Source organism: Rhinolophus sinicus, chromosome 14, assembly GCF_057876585.1.
Source record: "Rhinolophus sinicus isolate RSI-liver-muscle chromosome 14, RSI-T2T, whole genome shotgun sequence".
In the NCBI taxonomy this organism is placed as follows: domain Eukaryota; kingdom Metazoa; phylum Chordata; class Mammalia; order Chiroptera; family Rhinolophidae; genus Rhinolophus; species Rhinolophus sinicus.
In genome coordinates, this window is record NC_142514.1 from 24094291 (window position 1) to 24116167 (window position 21877).

General features: G+C 48.3%; 2 protein-coding genes and 1 long non-coding RNA gene across 7 annotated transcripts in view; all 3 read right to left on the reverse strand.

The window, feature by feature from the left end:
• Positions 1-537: 537 nt before the first annotated feature.
• Positions 538-10533, reverse strand: LOC148755673 (uncharacterized). The gene is made up of 2 exons (XR_016018604.1): positions 1987-10533; positions 538-1908 (listed from the first exon to the last, which is right to left on the reverse strand). It is a non-coding gene; the product is annotated as an uncharacterized LOC148755673 (long non-coding RNA).
• A 2290-nt stretch (positions 10534-12823) lies between these two features.
• Positions 12824-13751, reverse strand: SMIM12 (small integral membrane protein 12). Its single transcript, XM_019730099.3, has one exon. The coding sequence runs from the start codon at positions 13749-13751 to the stop codon at positions 13473-13475; it is 279 nt and encodes a 92-aa protein (XP_019585658.1). The 3' UTR covers positions 12824-13472.
• DLGAP3 (DLG associated protein 3) overlaps positions 12824-21877 on the reverse strand; it is a 65665-nt gene continuing 56611 nt past the window's right edge. For all 5 annotated transcript variants that reach the window (XM_074334365.2, XM_074334364.2, XM_074334362.2 and 2 more), the window contains 3 exons: positions 19304-21861; positions 13844-13933; positions 12824-13756 (listed from right to left, as the gene is read on the reverse strand). In XM_074334365.2, coding sequence (XP_074190466.1) covers positions 21643-21861 — 219 coding nt within the window. In that variant the 3' untranslated portion in view covers positions 12824-13756; positions 13844-13933; positions 19304-21642. The remainder of the gene's footprint in view (positions 13757-13843; positions 13934-19303; positions 21862-21877) is intronic.

Sequence of the window (21877 nt, forward strand, 5' to 3'; positions counted from 1 at the left end):
GGCCTGTAATGGATTAAGCTAAAAGGAAGCCATTGGAGTGGGCCCTGATCCAATCTAACTGGTGTCTTTGTAAGGAGATTTGGACACAAAGAGTCACACCAGGGCCCCCTGTCCACCTGCCCCACCTTGATCTGGGACTTCCAGCCACCAGAACTGTGAGAAAATCAATTTCTGTTGTTTAAGCCACCCGGTTAGGTCTGTGGTATTTTGTTGCAGCAGCCCTAACACACGAAGACACCTCCCCTGCCTCGTCTGGCGGGTCATGAGGAGGGGTCACGGGGTCTTCGTCCTCACACACTCCCAGCTGGGCCTCACAATGGGTTCCCGCTCCGAGAGCCACAAAGTCAGGCAGGGCCCCTTCAGCTCAGTTACCCAGCTTCTACAGCCTCCTCCAGAAATCTCCATCTGCCTGCTGTCAGTCCTGCAGTGAGCCAACCACAGCAGGACTGTGTTAGGGACCTGTCTGAGGGTGGGGCAAAGGCGTAAAGGCCACCGTAATGAGAAGGTACCTTAAGACCAACAAACAAAGCGGGCAAGTCCATAGAATATAACAGAATTTATTATAACTTACTTATAGGCAAGTAGAGTCGAAGCGGACAGATGACCCGGCAATTCCGTGCAAATTATCCTCCGCTGACAGACCCGTTACAGTACTGTGTTTCCCCAAAAATAAGACCTAGCCGGACAATCAGCTCTAATGCGTCTTTTGGAGCAAAAAGTAATGTAAGACCCTATATTATATTAAGATCCGGTCTTATATTATTTTATATATATTGTATTATTTTATTATATTAAGACCCGGTCTTACAGTACAATAAGACCGGGTTTTACATTAATTTTTGCTCCAAAAAACACATTAGAGCTGATTGTCTGGCTAGGTCTTACTTTCAGGGAAACATGGTACTTTTTGTATAGTGTAACTCAGGCACTAACGATTGACAAGACAAAGAATGAAGTCACAACAGGTGCCAAACCTCCTGGTGGTCTTGTGATAGATGACTGTTTATAATCGGTACTATGACCAGTTTGATATTTATCTCAGTTGTCATGCCATTCTAGCTGTTACTAACAAAAAATACATATTTATGGCAACGTTTTCAGGAACGCAGATAATCATCAACTAGAAAGCTTTGGAATCCTTTGCTAAGAACATAAAGGTCAGTCAAAGGTCACAACATGGCGACTCCAAGGTACAAAGATGGAGTTGGTTTTGTTCACATCTACATCTGTATAGAACCCATCTGGGACTGGGGATGCCACAAGACTCCAAGACAATGAAGGGCCTGGGGAGTGAGGGAGGCAAACAGCAGGCAGAGAAGCATCCAACGGCAGAGCCAAAGGGCCTCAGGCCTAAGGATCGAGGTGCCTCACCATCCCCTAGCCTCTGCCACAGCATCACCATAGGCCTCAGTTTCCCCTCTACACTCATGCACCTCCTTTTGGAGCCCAGGGAGAGACCAGGGTCTTGAAGTGTGGGTAAATCCACGGGATGGAAAAATACTTTAATCAAAATAACCAGCTCTTCCTAAGTGCTAATGAGGTGAGTCTTTGTTCCAAATGCCTTGCGTGTGCTTTCTTGTCCTCCTCACAATAACCCTATGAGGTAAGTAATATATTAGCCCCATCTGACACGAGATTGAAACACTGTCAAGTAGCTTGGCAAACGCCACACAGCCATAGTGGCAGCGCTGGGCTTTGAACCCAAGCAGTCTAACTCCAGAGCCAAGGTTCTCAGAGGGGCTAAGGCAGGGCTGGGAGCTGAACCCGTCCAGGCCCCAGCATATGTCAGCGAGGCAAAAGCTGGCCAAGGACAGGCCTTTGGGGACAACAGCAGCTGAACAAGCCACCTTGTCATCAATTGACCACATTATAAACACACAGGACTCTATCTGTGGGAAAGACTGTGACCTCCTACCCTCTTACACGTGAGGAAAACAGCTTGGAGCGCATCAAAGGGGCAGAGCTATCCCAAAGCTTTACTGTGACCTCCTACCCTCTTACACGTGAGGAAAACAGCTTGGAGCGCATCAAAGGGGCAGAGCTATCCCAAAGCTTTATCTTTGGTCTGTGCACTGGGAAAATGAAACCGGGAAGGGCGCAGGAAAAGCAGGCTGCAGCCTCCACCACAGGCTTGAGTCCGGTGAGCCATCAGCAGAGGGGCTGTAGCTGAGCCAGCTCTGTGCCCGATGGCCAGCTGGCACTGGAGGGTGTTTCCCCTCATCAAGTCAACTGGTCTGCAGGCCAGCCGCCCATGGGTTGGTGTGATGACAAGATGCAAACTGGGAAGGGGAGGAGGGCACGGGGTGGCCGCAAGCCCAGCTTTGCCAAGAATTCCCTGTGTTATCTGGGGTGAGCCATTTCCCGCTCTGGGCCTCAGATTCCCTTTGTTAGCATAACGAGGACCAGTGTTCTTCTATCTTCTATTTGAACTCCTTGGGGATGAGGGACAAATGAAAAGAGGGCTTCATATAAATACAAGAAATTTTACATCCGCTTCTTGATGAAATGAGGAAAGCAAAGCCTGCCCCTCTGTTTTCAAGGCTTCTTTCCACCTCACCCTTCCAGCCTACTCTACCCTCCCAGGCCTCAGCCAGAGGGAAGGCGCTAAGGGGGAAATGGAGACAAAGCAGAGACACTCCAGAAGCACCAGTCCCTCAGGCTCCAAGGCATTCAAACGCCTTCCCAGGATTTCCATATCCCACAGGGTTGGCCCAGGGGTCTGCTGAGGGTGAGGGTGAGCCCCACCTGCTGAGGGCATCAAACAGTCCCCTGGGCTCCGACCCAGGGGCCTTGCCAGGTTCCTTGGAGTGTTCCCATCCACCCTGCTGAGCTGCTGCAGAGCTTTGATCACTGCTACACGAAGGGTTTCCTGAATGCTTTCCTGAGGACATTGTTCCCCACTACAGAGTCATCAGGGTCAAATTCATCATGGGCTGTGCTGGTCCAGGTCCGACCAAGAGGGGAAAGCCAGCCCTCGGCCCAAGCCCCACTCCCCTGGGAAAAGTAAGCCAGCCATTTCTTTGAGTTTAGCTCTTTACCAGCCTCGGGGAAGGCAAAGCTGCAGCAAAACACTGCTGCCCTAAGCTCAAGGCTGCCCAGCAGCTCACACACACACACCTGGAAGCCATGCCCCTGGTCTTCCAAAGAAGCTTGTCTCCACACTCGGCCCCAATACCAGCTTCACTCCAGAATCACACTCAGGGGCCTCTTCATCCATTCAACATTTATTGGAAACGACTCTGTTCTGTACCAGGCCCTCTGTGTGGCACAGAGGTGGGTGAGATCTAGGCCCTGCCCTCTAGGAACACACAGTCTTGGGAGCAGAGACACATGCCCAGCACAGTGCCTTGCAATGCACGCTGCAGAAGAATGACACATGGCAGGAGAAGCAGGGAGGGAATGACAACCTCTGCTTAGCAGCGTGGGTACAGACCCACATTTGCTGAATCTTGTGGTGCAATAGGAGTTCACCAGGTAGCCAGCCAGTGCTCACGGAGGCCTCAGGACTTGAACAAGCGTGGCGTGCTCAGGAAATGGCAAAAACTAAGTTCCGTCCTGGGGATGATGGGAGGGAGGCTGGGCAAGCTGGTGAAGGACCTTGCATGGTACACAAGGGGCACTGGTGGTCTTCAAGGAGTGACCTCATACAAGATGTGTTTTAAAAAGAAAATGGTGGCAGAAAGAGAGAAAAGTTTTAGGAAGAGATCAAAAATTTCGGCAAGAGATGATGAGGGCCTGAAGCAGGGAAGGGAGGTAGGGAACAGAGGAGGAATTCCAGATATAGAAGAAGTGGGTCACCACAGGCTGGTGATGGAACACATGACAGGGAGAGAAAGGGAGTCAGAAATGGCTTGAGCAACAGGACAGAGACGGACCCTCTGCCAAACACCGTGCTGGGTGCCTTACAAACGTTCTCTATCTTCAAAACTCTGTGAGGCAGGTAGAATTATTGCCATTTTACAGATGATGCTTAGAGAAGTTAAGTGACGTTCCCAGCCGCACAACTAGATTACAGAGCTAAGCTTCCAACACAGGTCAGCACTTTTACCCATCAGACTAAATGGGAAATCTAGACAGAGATGTGTAGTAGGCGGTTTCAGAGAATGATATGGCGTTCAGGGGGAAATTCACAACTACAGATAGATATTTGGGAGTCACCAAGGTAGACACAGGTGGTGGCTGAAGCCACAAGCGAGGCTAAAACTGCCCGGCAAGAAACAAGTCAAGGATGAGCTGGAAGGACATTCACACTTAGGAGAAGAGGGAGGAGAGCTGGGCCAGGACCCTGAGACGGTGCTGACGTCGAGAGAGAATTCCATGGAGAGAGCTGAATACTGCCAAAAGCGACAGTATGCTGTAGAAAAACCAGTTTGGAGAGTGCTTTGAAAACGTGTGCTATGCTACACAGCCCAGTAAAGCCCTGCTTTTATCAAATTGACATGGCAGCCAGTCTGAATGAGGGTATGAGATTTGTAATAATACAAAGGCTTTTAGGCAAGATGGCTTTACCACTGTGGTGGGGGCGGCGGAGAGCCAGCAGCAAGGGGCGAGGGGAGTGCAGGGATGGGGCGGGAGGGGCTTAAGGAACTCGGTTTAAACAAAGAACAAAACACTTTGAAGACTGCATCCAGAAGCCAAAAACGGAGGGCCAGGCAGTAAGGTTACGTGGATTCCTCCAGGTCACTCGGCAGCTCAGGCCTTGAAGCGAACAGAAACAGATGGGGAGCCAGGGGTGGAGGTGAGGACGCAAGGGCAGCGGAGCGGGGCGAAAGGACACAAAGGACTCTGGACCCTCCCAGACAGAGGAGCCGCCCCTGCAGGGATGCCGGTAAAGGTCTTCTAAAATCTCAACTATTTGGAAATTTTAGACAAAAACAAAGCCAGGCTTTACCTTTGTATCATGTAAAAAGGATGTGACAGATAACGAATGTTAACACATTTAATTCAAAAAGAACAAACTGTTTTTAAGTACATGAGGCACCGCTGGAACTGACGCACTAATTCCTAATTACTCCTCTTTGCTCTGGAAGCTAACTGCCCAAAGACTTCTACTTTGCAAATACTTTGAGACTGTGCACAGACAAGGAATAAAAGAGCATCTATTTCTATTTCATTATTCAAACTGGCTGCCATCTCAATTTGATAAAAGCAAGGCTTTACTGGGCTGCATAGCATAGCGCATGTTTTCAAAGCACTCGCTAAACTGGTTTGTCTCACTCTTTTTACACTATCAGCAGGGAACACATTAGTGCCATTTGGCAGGTGGGGACACCAAGACCAGGAGAGATGAAGGGGCATGTCTCAGGTCACCTTGATTCTCCTGCTTCAGCCCAAGGCTCTTTCCTCTACCCATTCCCGACACGACAGGCTTGGGCATCCTGCAAACACCTTGCCCCCCACTTCTTATCTGTGACCTTGCAGACAGCACCAGTGGAACTATTACTTAGCAACTCAGGTCTGACGCTTGCAACTCCCCGGTCACAAGGCAGTCTTTCCTATAAAACACCCCTAAGAAGCCCTCAACCACCAGACCTGTGAGGGTCCCTGGGACTGTTCTCCCAGCCAAGGCCGTTCCAGCCTCCGCATCCCTGCCTCATCAGGATCACAAGGATACACGCAACTATGGCAGAAAATGAAGACTTTTCTTGCAATAAAATTAAAGCGGTTACCATTTATTGAGCACCTACTGGTTGTCATGGGCGCTGTTAGGAACTTTGCATGTTACCTTCTCCTGACAACAACCCAGCAAAAATAGGTATTCTTATCCCTGTTTTACAGATGAGGATACTGAGGCTTGGACAGGCTAAGTGGCTTGCCCAAGGTCATTCAGCTAGTGGTTAAGGCATTCATAACTCAAGTCTTCAGACTCTAGAACCCACTTTATTTTTACTCTATCACAATACCCTGGCTCACCACTCTGCAAGTGCCTAGGGACGCACGCCAAAGTGCAAAAGGAAAAGTGAAGCAAGACAGGAGCTTTTTCATGTCATTGCCTGGCTCCCAAGTGACTCTAGGGAGGCTGATCTCATGGTGTTTCACTCGGCTGACAGCCCCACCAGCCCGGGACCCTGGGAAGCTGACAAAGGCTCCCTGGCAGGCTTGTCCTGGCAGCTGCCCAACTGACTTGTGCTAACACAGCAACAGGCACAGGAAAGGCTCCAGAGAGAATGGAAAAGCACCAGACACTGGGCCACTGAGGGGACAGAAGTGATTCCTGCCGTGCTCTAAAGCCACCACCATCACCGGGGCGGGAAGACATCCAAGGTACAACAAGCAGAAAGCCCCAAGCGCATCCACTTACTAAGCTGTTTCAGTGAATCATGACTTTGGGCCAGTCCAAGAGAGGGCCACCTGCCTCCACAGTGAATCAGCAACATGGAAGAAAACCAGTGCAGGCCCCGGTGCGTCCCAGCAGCCTTGGCCTGCCGCTGCCCACTGGCACATGAACCCTGCTCCTTAATGTCCGCTCGCAGGGGCAAGGGAGCATGCACGGTCTTAGGGCGCCACAGCAGCCGCGGATCCTAGCCAGCCCGTGGGAAGAAAGCTAACAGAGTATTAATAGACTGGCTGGAGGCAGAAATTCAGTGAGGGCAAGCCCTAGGAAATGAAATTACTTAACAGGGGCACAATCAAAGCGAGACTGGAAGAAGGGAGCAATTTAGATTTCCAAAGAGGGCTTTCTCAGTCAGGCACTGGGAGGAAGGTACACAGGCAGGGTTATTCTAAAACATCTGAAAGACCAAAAATGTCAGTCTATGGAAAACGTTTTTTGGTATTGTTTCTGTAGCTGTTGGGTCCTCTAATGTTTTGCTTAGGCTAATATTACGCTACATATGTGCAGGACGCTTAAAAGTGTTTCAAGGGAACCACTCCTGGGATCTAATATTTGCCACAAATTTTTAGGCTGCTATATAAAATTTGCAAATTGGCAGCCACTAGGTCAAATTAACCCCATGGGTCTGCTGGCATGCTAAGAACTTTTTAAAAAATGAAATATCAACATTTAAAAATCAGATTATACACACACACACACACACACACACACACATGCACAAACATCTAAATTTCTAGCATCTTTAGAAGAAAACCTGAAAAAAATCCGGTATCACTGCTGAATAGCGACTGCCCCCTTTGGGCAGGCCTGTACTTTCCAGTTCTTGTCCTGGCCAGCTGATTTAAGCCACCTGACCGACCCTTGAAAGCACGGGTTTGCTACTCCCTTAGGCCCAGTGAAGGGATGCCGGGCTTGCTCATGCTCAGCACAGCCACAGGGTGGCAGCACTGGTCTGTCAATGAGGCTTGTCCATCAGCCAGAGCCCGCACCCAAGCTGAGCTTGGCATATCCTTTCAGAAACAGAAATCCCATCCTTTCTTCTGTGGCAGACACTCCTTCCCCACACGCCCCATCAGATTTATTCCCTGAGAAGCAGCAGCAGCTCACGTCAACACTCCCAGTGGGCCTCAGCGACTAGGGGCAAGTCACCGATTTGACTTGATCCCTTCTTCTCTCTGGCCACCACCTGCCACATCCTCCCAGCTCCTGTCACTCCACAGCCAGTGTCTCTACCTGTTCAGGAATTTTACCTTGACCACCTGATAACACTATCAGGCCTCAAGTCTTGAGATACAAAGTGGGGCAAACACCCTCCCCCCTTTTAAAGGCATTTTGTTCTTCACCAAATGCTCATCACTTGCCTTTGCTCACTTAGGGTTAGGTCAGTCGGTCAAGATGGCGCAGTAAGTAAACGCTGTGCTCTCGATCACATCAAAATTACAATAAAACTACAGAACCACCACCAGTGAGAATCACTAAAGTCTTGCTAAACCAAAGTCATGCAACTAAGGACATAACAGAAGAAGCCACATCAAGACTGGTAGGAGGGCCAGAGACGCAGAACGGGCTGGTCCAACACCCACATGTGACCATTAAAAATCAGGAGGGATATCTCAGCTGCGGAGGCTTCCCCAGAAGGAGTAAGGGGTCTCAGCCCCGCACCAGGGTTCCAGTGCTGGGGAGAGAAGGCCCCGTAACTTCTGGCTGTGAAAACCAGCGGAAATTGTGCTGAGTGGGATGGATGGAGGGCAGCTGGAGTCCCAGGCACTCCTTTTGAAGGGCTCGCACACGGACTTACTCATCGAGAGTCACTTGCTCTGAGCTCCAGCGCTGGGGCAGCAGCTCGAAAGGTGAAAGAGACATACAGAGAGGAACTGAGTCATCTGACTTCAGGACAAGGGCTGGAGGGGCAGCTTTCTCCAGATCAGAGGAGCTGGCAGAAGCCATTGTTTCTTTGTTGATCCCTCCCCTTCCGGCGTGCAGACACAGGCAGCCGCAGCCGCCATATCTGAATCTTCATTAAGATAATTAACACCATTGGCTCTCCCTGGTGAATCTAAGACCACGCTCCACCCAAATGTCGGGCACACCCAAGCCGCTTCCAGTGGCTTTTTCATGCAAACCACGTGCCTTGGCTCATGCTGCAGACTTTCCCAACATCTCTCAAAGGTTCACAAAACTCAAACAAGCAGCATCTGGCTTCAGCATGTCCAGTACCTCTGGCCGAGTAGCCCTAAGCCCAGCACTAGCTGCAGTCAATCTTGGTTTGTGGCTTGGCCCCTCAAGGCACCTCCAAGCATTGCGTGGGTGGCGGCCAGCTGCGGATTGCTTTGAGGCTCATGCCAGGTGGCCTCAGGCAGGGCACAGGCTGTGGCTGAACCTGGCCTGCAGCAGGTCCCCTCCCAGGTGGCCCTGGGGCTGGCACACCCAGTGCCAGCTTCAAACTGAGCTGGAGTATCACCTGGTTGCCTCCAAGGACGATACACCCAAAAGGCAGGGGCCAGAGCCCTGCTAGTGAATCCTGCTCTGTAGGGTCAGATTCTCCACAACAGCTCCTTAACTGTAGTCACAGTCAGTCCTCACAACCAATAAGCCCGAGGGTCAGTCCTAGCAACCAAGGCTCAACTATAACAGGAGGAAACACACAACCAACACAAGGAACACACCTGAAGCATCCAGCTCTAGTGACCAGGGAGCCTATGTCACTGGGCCCCACAGGACACATACTACATAAGGCCACTTTACTAAGACCAGGAGGCATAGCAGCTCTACCTAATACATAGAAATACACACAGGGAGGCAGCCAAAATGGGGAGACAAAGAAACATGTCCCAAATAAAAGAACAGAACAAAGAAAACAAAAAGAACAAGTCAGAAATAAAGAATACAATAACTGAAATGAAGAATACATTACAGGGAATGAACAGATCAGATGAAGCAGAGAATCCAATCAGCGATTTAGAAGATAAGGTAGCAGAAAACACCCAAACAGAACAGCAAAAAGAAAAAAGACTCCAAAAACATGAAGGCAGTTTAAGGGGCCTCTGGGACAAAATCAAGTGCACCAACATTCACATCACAGAGGTACCAAAAGGAAAAGAGAATGAGGAATTGAAAACCTATTTGAAGAAATAATGACAGAAAACTTCCCTAACCTGGTGAAGGAAATAGATATTCAAGCCCAGGAAATGCAGGGCCCCAAACATGATGAACCCAAAGAGGCCCACACCAAGATACATCATAATTAAAATATCAGAGGCTAAAGACAAAGAGAGACTCTTAAAAGCACCAGGAGAAAAGCAGTTGGTTTCCTACAAGTGAGTTTCCATAAGACTGAGAGCTGATTTCTCAACAGAAACTTTGCAGGACAGGAGGTATTGGCAGGAAATATTTAAAGTGATTAAGGAGTTCATCACCACCAAACCAGTATTACAAGGAATCTCACAGAGACTTAAGACATAAATAAATAAATAAATAATATGAATAATAAAATGGCAATAACTACATATCTATCAATAATTACTTTAAATGCAAATGGATTAAATGCTCGGATCAAAAACATAGGGTGGTAAAATGGATAAGATAACAAGATCCATACATACGCTGCCTACAAGAGACTCACTTCAGATCCAAAGACACACACAGACTGAAAGTAAAGGCATAGAAAAAGTTATTTCAGGCCGGCCAGGTGGCTCAGGCAGTTGGAGCTCCGTGTTCCTAACTCCGAAGGCTGCCAGTTCGATTCCCACATGCGCCAGTGGGCTCTCAACCACAAGGTTGCCAGTTCAACTCCTCGAGTCCCGCAAGGGATGGTGGGCTCTGACCCCTGCAACTAAGATTGAACAGGGCACCTTGAGCTGAGCTGCCTCCCGGATGGCTCAGTTGTTGGTTGGAGCATAGGCTCTCAACCACAAGGTTGCCAGTTTGATTCCTCGAGTCCTGCAAGGGATGGTGGGCAGTGCCCCCTGCAACTAAGATTGAACACGGCACCGCAAGGGATGGTGGGCTGTGCCCCCTGCAACTAGAAACGGCAACTGGACCTGGAGCTGAGCTGTGCCCTCCACAACTAAGACTGAAAGAACAACTTGAAGCTGAACAGCACCCTCCACAACTGAGATTGAAAGGACAACAACTTGACTTGGAAAAAAGTCCTGGAAGTACACACTGTCCCCCAATAAAGTCCTGTTCCCCTTCCCCAATAAAAAAATCTTAAAAAAAAAAAAAAAAGTTATTTCATGAAAATGGAAAAAAAAAAAATACCTGAAGTAGCAATACTTATACCAGACAAAACTGACTTTAAAACACAGGTTATAACAAGGGACAAAGAAGGACCTAGTAATCCCACTTCTGGGTATCCAAAGAAACCCAAAACGCTACTTTGAGGAGACGTGTTTATCCCTACATTCATTGCAGCACTATTTATAATAGCCAAGATGTGAAGGCAGCCTGGGAGTCCCTGAATGGATGAATAAGAGGTGGTACATATACACAATGGAATATTACTCAGCTATTAGAAAGAATGAAATCTTGCCATCTGCGACAACATGGATGGACTGTGCTGAGTGTAGTAAGTCAGACAGCAAAAAACAAATGTCATTTGATTTCACTTATAAGTGGAATCTAAAGAACAAAATAAACGAACAAAACAGAAAGAAACAGACACAGAGAACACTCTGACAGTTGCCAGATGAGAGGGAGTTGGGGGTGGATGAAAAAGGGGAAGGGATTAGGAAGTACAAATTTGTTGTTACACAGCAGTCACGGGGATGTAGGGTACAGCATAAGGAATATAGTCAACGATATGTAATAACTATGTGGGTGAAAGATAGTAGTTGGGATCAAGGTTAAAAACGGTGCAAGGATTAAGAAATGCAAATTGGCAGTTATAAAATAGTCATGGGCATGTAAAGTAAAGCATAGGGAATAGTCAATAACATGGTAATAACCATGGATCACTCTTAAATTATATCAGTCTACCCACTATGCTATACGTCTAATGCAATGTACAGCATGGGGAATAGAATCAATAATATGGTGACAGCATGGTATAGTGTCAGATGGTTGCTGGACTTATGGTGACCACTTCTTTAGGTATATAAATGTTGAATAACTATGGTGTACCCCTGAAACTAATATAATATTGTATGTTAGCTATATTTTAATAAATATCTTTTGTAAGGGGTGGCCAGTTAGCTCAGGTTGTTAGCCCAGTGCTCTTAACAGCAAGGTTGCCTGTTTGATCCCCACATGGGCCACTGTGAGCTGCGCCCTCCACAACTAGATTGAAACAACTGCTTGACTTGGAGCTGATGAGTCCTGGAAAAACACATTTCAAATAAATAAAAGTTTGAAGGAAAAAGAAAAGTCAACTTCATGAGACTATAGGTTCTTCTGCCTCTTCCTGCCCTCTGCTCTCACTCCCCTTCCAACCTCACCAGCAGCAGCCTAAGTGGTAGCTTTCAGTATAAACCCCTACAGCCTTTTAGGAAAGACATTGGTATTATGTATCAAGAACCTTAAAAAAAAAAAAAAAAAAAAAAAAGAACCTTAAAACTGCTCACCCCATTTCATCCAAAATGCCATTTGCTATTCCTATCATTTAGTCTGAAATGCAGGAAAAGCCTTATGTAAGATATTCATTGCACTATTTATACTAGTGAATAATCAGAAATAACCCAAATGTCCAGCAATAGGGAAACTGTTAAAAACAAACTATACTGTTTTTCCACTTGATGGGCAATTATGCAGCTATTAAAAACAATTAAGATTACGAAGACCGTGTGATAAGAAATGGTTATATGAAACACTATGTGAAAAAAATACAAAATTAAATAGACAGTAATGATAACTATCTAAAAATAAAACTGTGAGAATTAGAGAAAGATAACAAAATGTTAACTCTTTAGTTGTACTAGAGCCCTGGGACTATGGGTGATTTTTTTAAAAATCCCTACCAAATGTTCTTTAATGTACATGCACTGCTTTTACAGGGAAAAGTACGAGAGAGAGAGAGAGAGAGAGAGAGAGAGAGAGAGAGAGAGAGAGAGAGAGAGAGAGAGAGAGAGAGAGAGAGAGAGAGAGAGAGAGAGAGAGAGAGAGAGAGAGAGAGAGAGAGAGAGAGAGAGAGAGAGAGAGAGAGAGAGAGAGAGAGAGAGAGAGAGAGAGAGAGAGAGAGAGAGAGAGAGAGAGAGAGAGAGAGAGAGAGAGGGGAAAACTGGAAAATGTGATAGCAACTGTTAAGCTTCCTGGTCTACTAACTTAGCCTTTGAAAGGTACACTAAGCCTCTCATTATCATGATAGAAAGGCTCTTGAGACCTGCACCTCCAGGACTTACCACCTCCAGGATCCAAAGCCACCACACTGGTAAAACAAAGCTCCCAGGGTTCCAGAGACCTTAAAGGCCAATGTTATTCTACCCTGGAATGCCTGCACTTGCATTAACTCCTAAGGAGACCCCAAGCACCGCCTGGAAGATAGGATTAGATCAGTATGGTTCTCAGGTGCCACTTTAATGAAGTTTTGCACTATACAGTGATAGGGGGTGAAAGATGGTGAGTTTTTGAGCAAATTCACCGGCATCAAGGTGAATAGCCTGGGCTCCCAAGAACAGAAAAATGCTCTCCTTCCGCCTGGAATCCTCTTTCTGAGATGATAGGACAGGATTTCAGGAAGAGTGAGCACAAAGGACAGGGTAAACTAGTGAAGGGAGACAGGTAGATTTTTGAATTCTTCCCATGCAAACAGGAACTAGACATGTGGTATCCCTCCTAAGAAAACACCCCAATCCCAGCTAGTTCCGCCGGAGGCCAAAATGCCTCCCCATGGAGACTGACAGCCGACGTTCATTTCATAACACTCCTCCCAGCAGTGTACCCAGAGGTGCAGAAGCCTGGGCAGCTGTGGCCAGTATACAACAGATGCAGCCTGCAGGACAACACCCTCCAAGGCCTCCTCTTCACTGGCCCCTCAGCTGCTAGTGTATCTGCCTGGCCACAGAAGAGCAGCCAGTATGTACGTGGCAGGAAGGGCCAGAATAAGCAACAAAGCAAATGTGATGTGGGTTCTAGATGCTGGGTCAACATGGTGGCGAGACGAGTCACAGCCTACAGAAGGACCCATATGTCCCTGTCTCCTCCATTAGTTCTTCTCTGGGCGGTTTCTGTTCAGGACAGCTTTAGGGGCAAATTCCAGCTTGTCCTTGAGGCTCACCACCTGGGTGTGGTCTTTGCCTAGCAGCTCATCCAACTTGCGGTCTTCCCGGCGCTCTGAGATGCTCTTCTCCTCCTCCACAGGCTGGGGATCCTTTCCCCGGATGAACCATTCCAGGTGGTAGCCCACAGCCCCGACCACGAAGGCCACAGGAAATGTGACATAGGGCGCATAGGTACGTACCACGGTCCAAAACACAGGCCACATGACATCTGCAGAGGAGCACAAGGCAGCATTAGGGGGACACCAGCACCCTTTCCCCACCAAACAGGGACAACCTACCAGGGCTCTCCACTTACCAGGCAGCCTGGTACAATTTACATCCACCCCATGCAGAGTAATGCAAGAGGGTACCTTGCTTTATGCAACAGTTGGGCCCCTGACACAATCTAGGAAATTTCAAAAGATTCAATTGTTAGAGAAGGGGAGAAGACTCTCCATTTTACATACTATACTTTGATAATTATGCAACCAGGTGTGGCAGAGTTCCCCATGAGGAGACCTCTGGGCCTCACCTAATAAAGCTTCAAGCCTGTTGTTGACCTCCGGCCCTCCCTCCACAGTTTGCAAACCTTTTAAGAATGGGAAAGAAGGCTTTCTCTGCTTCACACATTTGTCTCCATGAGCACAGCCAGTCACCCTCTCCCCACCACCCACAATCCCATTGCGGGTCTACTGGCTCCAGGGTAATGAGTAGTTCCTTTGCTTCACTTCAAGTATAAGGAGCATATTTCAGCAGCCAAAACCCTAATTGGTCACCCAAGTATTCTGGATTTTAGATAGATAAGCAGACAACAGTTTTTCCCTACTGTGAACTTGATTTTTCTAACAATGACACAAACCTATACTTTACAAATCTGCTGGCCAAACCACTTTTTTTTTCTTTTTTTTAAATTTATTGGGGTGACAATTGTTAGTAAAATTACACAGATTTCAGGTGTACAATTCTGTATTACATCATCTATAAATCCCATTGTGTGTTCACCACCCGAGTCAGTTCTCCTTCCATCACCATATATTTGACCAAACCACTTTCAAAATACACTCTCTTCAGTAAAACCTATATACTCACATTTGCATAATAAGCTCCTAAAAATATGACCAACCCATTACATATATACTCTGGACACACTAGGACTTGAAAATTCTCTGTAAAACAAAACAAACAAACCAACAAAAACACGACTGTACAAGCCATAGCAGGGGGGAAAAAAAGAAAAAAGAAAGTGAAATGCCACCAGGGCCTCCTGAAATGAAGACATCACCAAAACAATGTAAACACACAACTGGGTCATCCTAAGGATGACTTCGTCTCAAATGATTATTACTTGTTAACAATTATCAAAGATTATTCACAATTATTGTAATAATAATAGCTACCATTTACTGAGCACTTACTGAGTGCCATGCCTTGGGCTAAGCACTTTATATACACTATTGCCTTTCAGTCTCACCTCCACCCTGTGAGGTGAATGGCATTATCAAAGGGTTAAGCAACTTGCCCAGAAGTCTCAACGAAAAGATCATTCATTTGAGCTCCTGTAGCTATTTCTCCAACTCAGCTATCTATGGTCTACAGTGAACAGTCAAAACCTCACCAAGGATAAGACGACTGACTCGCACCCTCTCTCTCTTTGGTTCTGATTCTCTTTGAAGGAATCCCAGCATTCTGTGGACCTAAGACTGTAACAGGCCATCCTCGGGGAAACAACTGCAGCAGCTCCAGATTCCCCTGCAGGTCCTCTGTCTTAGAACCAGGTACTCTGCTGGACAATGCACACACTAGTCACCATGATCTTCACAACACCTCTATGAAGTAGGAATTATCAGCCCTAATTTCTAAGGCCACAAAGGCTCTGGGACATTGTTAACTTGCCCAAAATCACTAGAAGGATAGAGCCACTGATTTTGAACCCAGGCCTCTCCAACTTCAAGGAACACACTACAGAAAGGTGTATGGTTTCTGTCTAAATCCTGAATTTGGGGAGAGCTTCTGCAAGTTTTTTTCTCATCAGCTTGGCATTTCACTACCTAGAAGAGGTTCCCTTTTTGCAAACTCTAAGCTTATACTCAGAGATTTGTGACATGATAATATTTAGAAGCTGTTAAGAGAGGCACTGAAGAATTTCAATCTAACACTTCTCCTTCCACTTCCCCACCTTTTAAGCAAGTTCTCTCTTTATAAGTAAACACTTTCCCTAAACAGCAAGTCTCCATTCAGATTTCCAGTTTTTCTTAAAACATATCAAGTATGAGTCCACAACTTATTCTCTCTCACATGCAGCACAAAGTCTCTCTCTGTCGTCCTGCTCACATTCGAATCATTTTCAAATAAGTCAATTCATTCATTTATTCCACATGTATAACCACTTCCTCTGCATCACACCCTGTGCTGGCCTATCACACTTGTCTGCATTTCTCAAGAGGGCAAGGTCTATGTCTGTACGCCCCATTGCACCCTATCCATCCCCCACCCCTACCACCAGGCCTGGCATAAAAATGCTCCAAAAAGTTTGTTGAATGAATGAATGGCAGCTCAGTCAACACTCTAGTGTAAAAACCACAGCAGTCATCCACCCACCCGCCCTCAAAAGGTGGCAGGAACAGAGCAGGTGCGTTTGCTGATTACAAGCTAGATACTCTAACAGTTCATCCCCCGGGTATCAAAATGAAAGAGGCAAAAGTGTGTCGGAAATACTGTGACGCACACTTCCAGCCCAGCGTGGAGGAAGCCTAAGCGCCCGGCAAAGGTCAACTGGGTTGCCAGGAAACCTGCCCTTGTGCGGGAGCCCGGGAGGCCCAACGAGACCCGAAGCCTCAGGATGAGACTTGAGAATTGCGAACAAAGCAGAGGAGATCTGAGCGGCTGCAAAATTAATCCTGACTGTCACTCTAGCCTGGTCCAGGGGTGAGCACGCAAGTGAGATCAGGGTCCGAATATCTACCCTTCTTCCTCCGCTGGGCTCCTGGTCCCCTGCCCCTATCCCACCACGCTCATGGCCTTCTGAGCAGCGTCAGTCCTCACACACGTGCCTGAGGCCGAGAAGCCCTACTCGCAGAGGGTCAGCTGGGCGCCGAGACCCGACCTCTGAGCCTGGAGAGGAGAGGGAGCCGTCAGGCCTGGCCAGGGCTGGAGCAGACACTGACGGTCACCCCTCCCGTGATGCAGAGGTCAAGGCCAGGAACCATGGCAACGGGCGGCCAAGGCAGCCGCCTCGGGGGGAAGGGAACTGCCTGCCCGGACCGCGTGTTCACCTGAGCCGCAGCCCGCACTCGTCCGTCCGGCCCCCGCCCTCCGCTAGTTCGCGGGCAACACCGATGTCGCCGCTCCCAGCGGCCCGCGGGGCCTGGCTCGGGACCCCGCCCACCGGCCGCCAGCTCTCTCGGAGCACAGTGATTGGCTGAACTCCAGTCAAACGACCGGAACAAGCTAGGCGTCTGCAATGCAGCCCCGCTGCGCTGAGATGTCCACAACGCCCCCTGGTGGTCAGGAGGTTTCCCTGTGACGTCACCACGTGATTTTTATTTTTTTTCTTCACGTGAAGAAAGTAAAAGGTCATCCATTCATTTATTCAACGAATGTTTACCAGGTGTCTTCTAAGACCTAGGTCTGGCACACACACAAAAAAGACATGATCCCTGACCTCAAGAAACTCTCTTCAGCGAATGTAGTCTAGTGTTTAAGAACTCTTCAGATCAGGGTTAGCTTGCTAGCTGTGACCTTGGGAACGGTATTAATCTGTCTAAGCCTCCTTTCCCTCTTATGTGTAAAGATAATAAAGATAGTAAAGATAACACCTATTACACAAGACGTTATGAGGGTTAGATGAGATAATGTACATAAAGTGCTATACCAGGCACATAGCAAGCAGGGAAATAAATACGTAGTATTACTGTTAGTCTACGAATAATAGAAATATAGTAACACCTACGTTTTACTTGACCCCTCAGGTACAAGTATTCACTCCCTCCTCTCTGTCCCGACTGCTCCCTGTACAGATGTCTATTTTATCACGTATAGGAAACACACACACACACACACAACCAAATCTCAAGCTCCATAATGCTCCAGCCTAGCCCTACCTTTCCACCCTCATTCCACTAGTCTCAACCAGGCATCTTTAGTAACACATGCTGAACCCCTCCTGTTCTTCCATACAGATGAAATTGTTTCACACCTCTGTGCCTTTATGTATGCCTTTTCATCTACCTTTCTTTACTAATGTGTATCTCTAGCTAATTTTTCAAGCTTTAGGAACACTGCCGTAGAAGCCTCCTGGACTGCATTATTAGGTTAGCTACCCTTCTATGATCTCAAATTGCTCAATGCTAAGCTTTGGCAGTGGAGATGGAGAGAAAAGAACGGTGTAAAGAAATATGTAGGAAATCGCTATTACCAGAACTTGTTCACTAATTGAATAGAGAGGAGAAAAGAACGGAATTACCTAGAATAACCAGCATTCGGTCAGCTAATCAACATATACTAGGGAATCAGGGATACAAAAAATGACTGGGACCATCCCTGCCCTGTTCTCTGACTTATGGGGAAGCAGACTGGTCTACAAAACATCAACAGAGTGTCAGAAATGTGGAGACAGAAGTATGCACAAGTGGCACAGAGGAAAAACCCCAGGAAGAATCAGGGAAGGCTCCCCAGAGAAACCTATCCTTGAGCTGAGACTTGAGTGATGGCTCGCAGTTCCATCAGGCAGAATTGAGTGGGGCTCAAGATTTAGGAAGCAGATAGATGTGGGTTCCAATCCTGACTCTGCTGCCTGCTAATCTCAGAAAAGCTATTTATGTTTTTAAGAAGACAATAATAGTACCCAACCCCTAGGGTTGCTCTGAGTACTAAATTACCCAATGTATATAAAGTTTTTGACACAGTACTTAACATCTCTTAAGTGCTCAGTAAATGGTGACTGGTATGTTCAGTATACTCCAAATTTATTTATCCTTCTGTAACATCCTATGTCAACATATGGCATTACTCATTCACTAAGCTAAAAACCTGAGTGACATATTTAAGACCTCTTCATTTTTGCATTATTCCCAAGGTCCAGCTTATATATAGCACCTATGCCTCCTGAATGTCTTTCAAATTCATCATCATCATCTTACTCAGACCACCTTAGCAATGGTCTCCCTCAGTGGTCTCTCTGCCTTCCATTGCCCCTTCCAGTGCATTTCCACTCTTTTAACCAAAGGGTCTCTCAAAAACTTAAATAGAATTTAAATGAAATCTCCAGCTTAACCACCCCCCCGGGTCCCTTTCAGGCACATCTCCTCCCCTATCCTCTTTATTCTCTGCTCTTCCCGTAATTCCCCACACACATACCCTTCCATGCCTTTGTCTACGCTGGTCCTTTTGCCTGAAATGCATGTCCTCCCTTCTCTTTCTTGATTGCAAAACTCTAATTCATCCTGCAAGACCCAGTTCAAATGACCCCCTCTTACACAAAGCTTTCCTAGACTCCCTGGCGGCTAGAGGCTCTGTCTCTTCAGCCTCTCTGGGAGAACAGGCCTCCCTTTGTACTGTACCTTTCTGTTTAAGTGAATGGCTTTGGCCAGACTTGGAGCAACTCAAGCACAGGGCCTGGATCTAATCCTTCGCTTATCCAGCATGACTCCCCAGACCACAATTCCCAAAGGAGACAACTACCCCCAACACCCCCATGGGGGGAGATTTTAGACTTCATGTGTAGTAGGATGCCCACAGAGCAGCAAATGCTGACCTGTGCCTGTGTCCCCCCACGTACCTCATGGTTCCAAGAAAGCTGACCCAGTTTCTGGGAAAAGACATAGACCCATAAAGTATAATGTAGAGGGTTAAACTCAGACTCAGCCACTTCTCAGCTTCATGACTTGGGGTAAGTTGTTTAGCCTCTCCAAGCCTGTTTTCTCATCTGTAAAATGGTGGTGATAACAATACCTGCTTTATAGGATTGCTCTGAGTATTGTCTAATTCAAACCTCACCCATGTCCCAATATTAGAGATGAGAAACTGAATCTCAGAGAGGTCAAGTGACCCAGCCAAAGCCTCACTTGGTCAGTCAAGGGCAGAGAGTTTATTCAGTAAGTCTTGGACCGGGTCCAGGAATCTGTTTGATATTGGCCCAAAGCTGATTCACTTTCGGAAATTCAGATCACATGTGGGCCGTCTCTACCTTCCAGTGGTCTCATGTGAGTGTGTATGACCTGTTGCTTTTCAGGTGGTCTCCCAAACAAGCCTGCAAAATATCTTCATGCCTCTCTCTCCTGTTCAAAACCATTCCATGGCTCCCACAGCCCTCAGGACCCAGGCCTACTCTCCTCAAATTGCCCAGCATGATCAAATCTCTGCACGCCCAATGCTTCTTTCTCCTCCAAGCCTTTGCTCTGCTGTTGTCAGATCTTGGAACATTCCTCCCAGTCCCAGTCCTCCAGTGGTTAATACATTTTTCCAGGACTCACCCCTATATTTTAACTGCTTGTTCACCTGTTTTTCCCATGACTGTAATCTCCCCATAAGGTTGAAACTATACTTGTTCAGGCCAACTCCCTGGTGTTGGGCGCCAACAGTGATTCTTGATAAATGTTTGCTGAATAAATGGTAAGAATTGGCTAGTCCAGTGTGATCCAGAAGAGTAGTCAACCCCCTGGAAGGCTTTTCCTCCTGCCTCAGGGTGACACATCAACCCCATGGACTGCTTAAGGACTGCAAAGGTTGCTTTCTGGTGGGCACTGCCACTAAAACCTTTCTGGGCTCAGACGGCTAAAAAGTTCATGGTTTGGTATTAGACAATCCTGGGTCCACCACTCTTAGCCCTGTGACTTTGGACAGATCACTTAACCTCTCCTGAGCTTCTGCTTTCTCATCTGTTGTAAGGATGAGCCACGTGCATGTAATGTACTCACCCTTTGCCTGACCCACAGTAAGCAGCCAGTAAATATCAGTCGTCACCACTAGGTTTGGGTTGCCATTTAGCTTCCCAGGAAAGTTCTGTTCTCTGCCCCCACCAAAGTGCCCACCCATAGGAGGCATCAGAAAATATGGTAACACTAAATTGAACAGAGTTTTCCTGCTGCTGATTAGGAATGACTGGAACTGAGGGACCATTGGGCCCTCAATATTTGTCCATATCTAAGAAGAACCACACTCCCCATTACTGAGCATATGCTGTGTGCCAGGCATTGGGCTCTGGGCTCCCCTCTCTGGAGGAACCCTGGAGTACTGGGACGCTGAAAGGCAAACGAATGGAGAGTTGGAAGCCCTCCCCTCTTCAACCCACAGGGACCCCTCCAGGAGGGCTCAGGTCCTTCTGTAGTCACGGGGGGTCTGAATCTTTCCCCTAGCTGGCCCACGCAATACTCACTCTCCCCAAATCAAGAGCTTGGGATCTCCACCTCTCCTCCCTCCACCCCATCCCCCATGCACAGGGCAGAGGTGACTTCTTCTGGAGAAAGTAGCTGGCTTAAGTGCAGTTCTGCCGTTTTATTTTTCCTGGGATACTCAAGGGGAATGTGGGAACAGCCACAGGTGTGGTGAGGGGAAGCCCCCATCTCCCCTCCCCAGCAGCTGGGAAAAGGGAGAGGCCCAGGTGCCCTGGTCCTGGGTTGGTCCAGCCACTGTGGTCCCTGGGCCCGGTGGGCTGAGGGCTGAAGGTGGAGCCCCTGGGAGGGTGGGGCGGGCTCCTAGGCGGGGTTCGGGATTCTTCATAAAAAGCCACAAAGCTGATCCCCACGAAGCCCAGCCCCGCGGGGTGGGGGGGACGCAGAGCCCAGATGGGGGACCCGGCCCGGCCTGGCCCGAGGGGGGAAGTAATGGCAGAGATGGTGCCCATGGGGAGGTGGGGATGAAGCGTCGGACCAGGAGGGAGGGGGGTCCAGGTGGGAGCGCAGGATGGAGAGGCACGGCCCCCAGCCCAGCCCGGGCGTCTTTGCGTGGGGTCAGGACGGTAAAAAACCCACGAGAGTGTGACGGGCAGGAGGGGCCAGGGCGTGCGGTGCCGGCGGGGCGGGCGCACGGGGCGGCCCGTGTTCACAGTGACCTCGACGCTGGGTGTACAGTACGGATAGAAAACCACGGCCCGGGCCCGGGATGGGCGGGCCGGGCGGGTCACAGCCTGGTCTGGGCCTCGGGAATGTAGATCTCGATGCTGTCGGCGCTCTCGGTGGCCGAGCTGTGGCGGAAGGAGGCGGCGCGCTTGGCCGCCAGGAGCCGCTTGCGGGCCTCCTGGCGCTGCCGGTCCACCGAGTCCAGGGAGCGCTCCTTCACCGGCACGCCCCGGCCCCGCGAGGGCTTCTTTGGTATCGGCGGAGGGACCTTCTTCTCCTCCTGCCGCGAGAAAGCA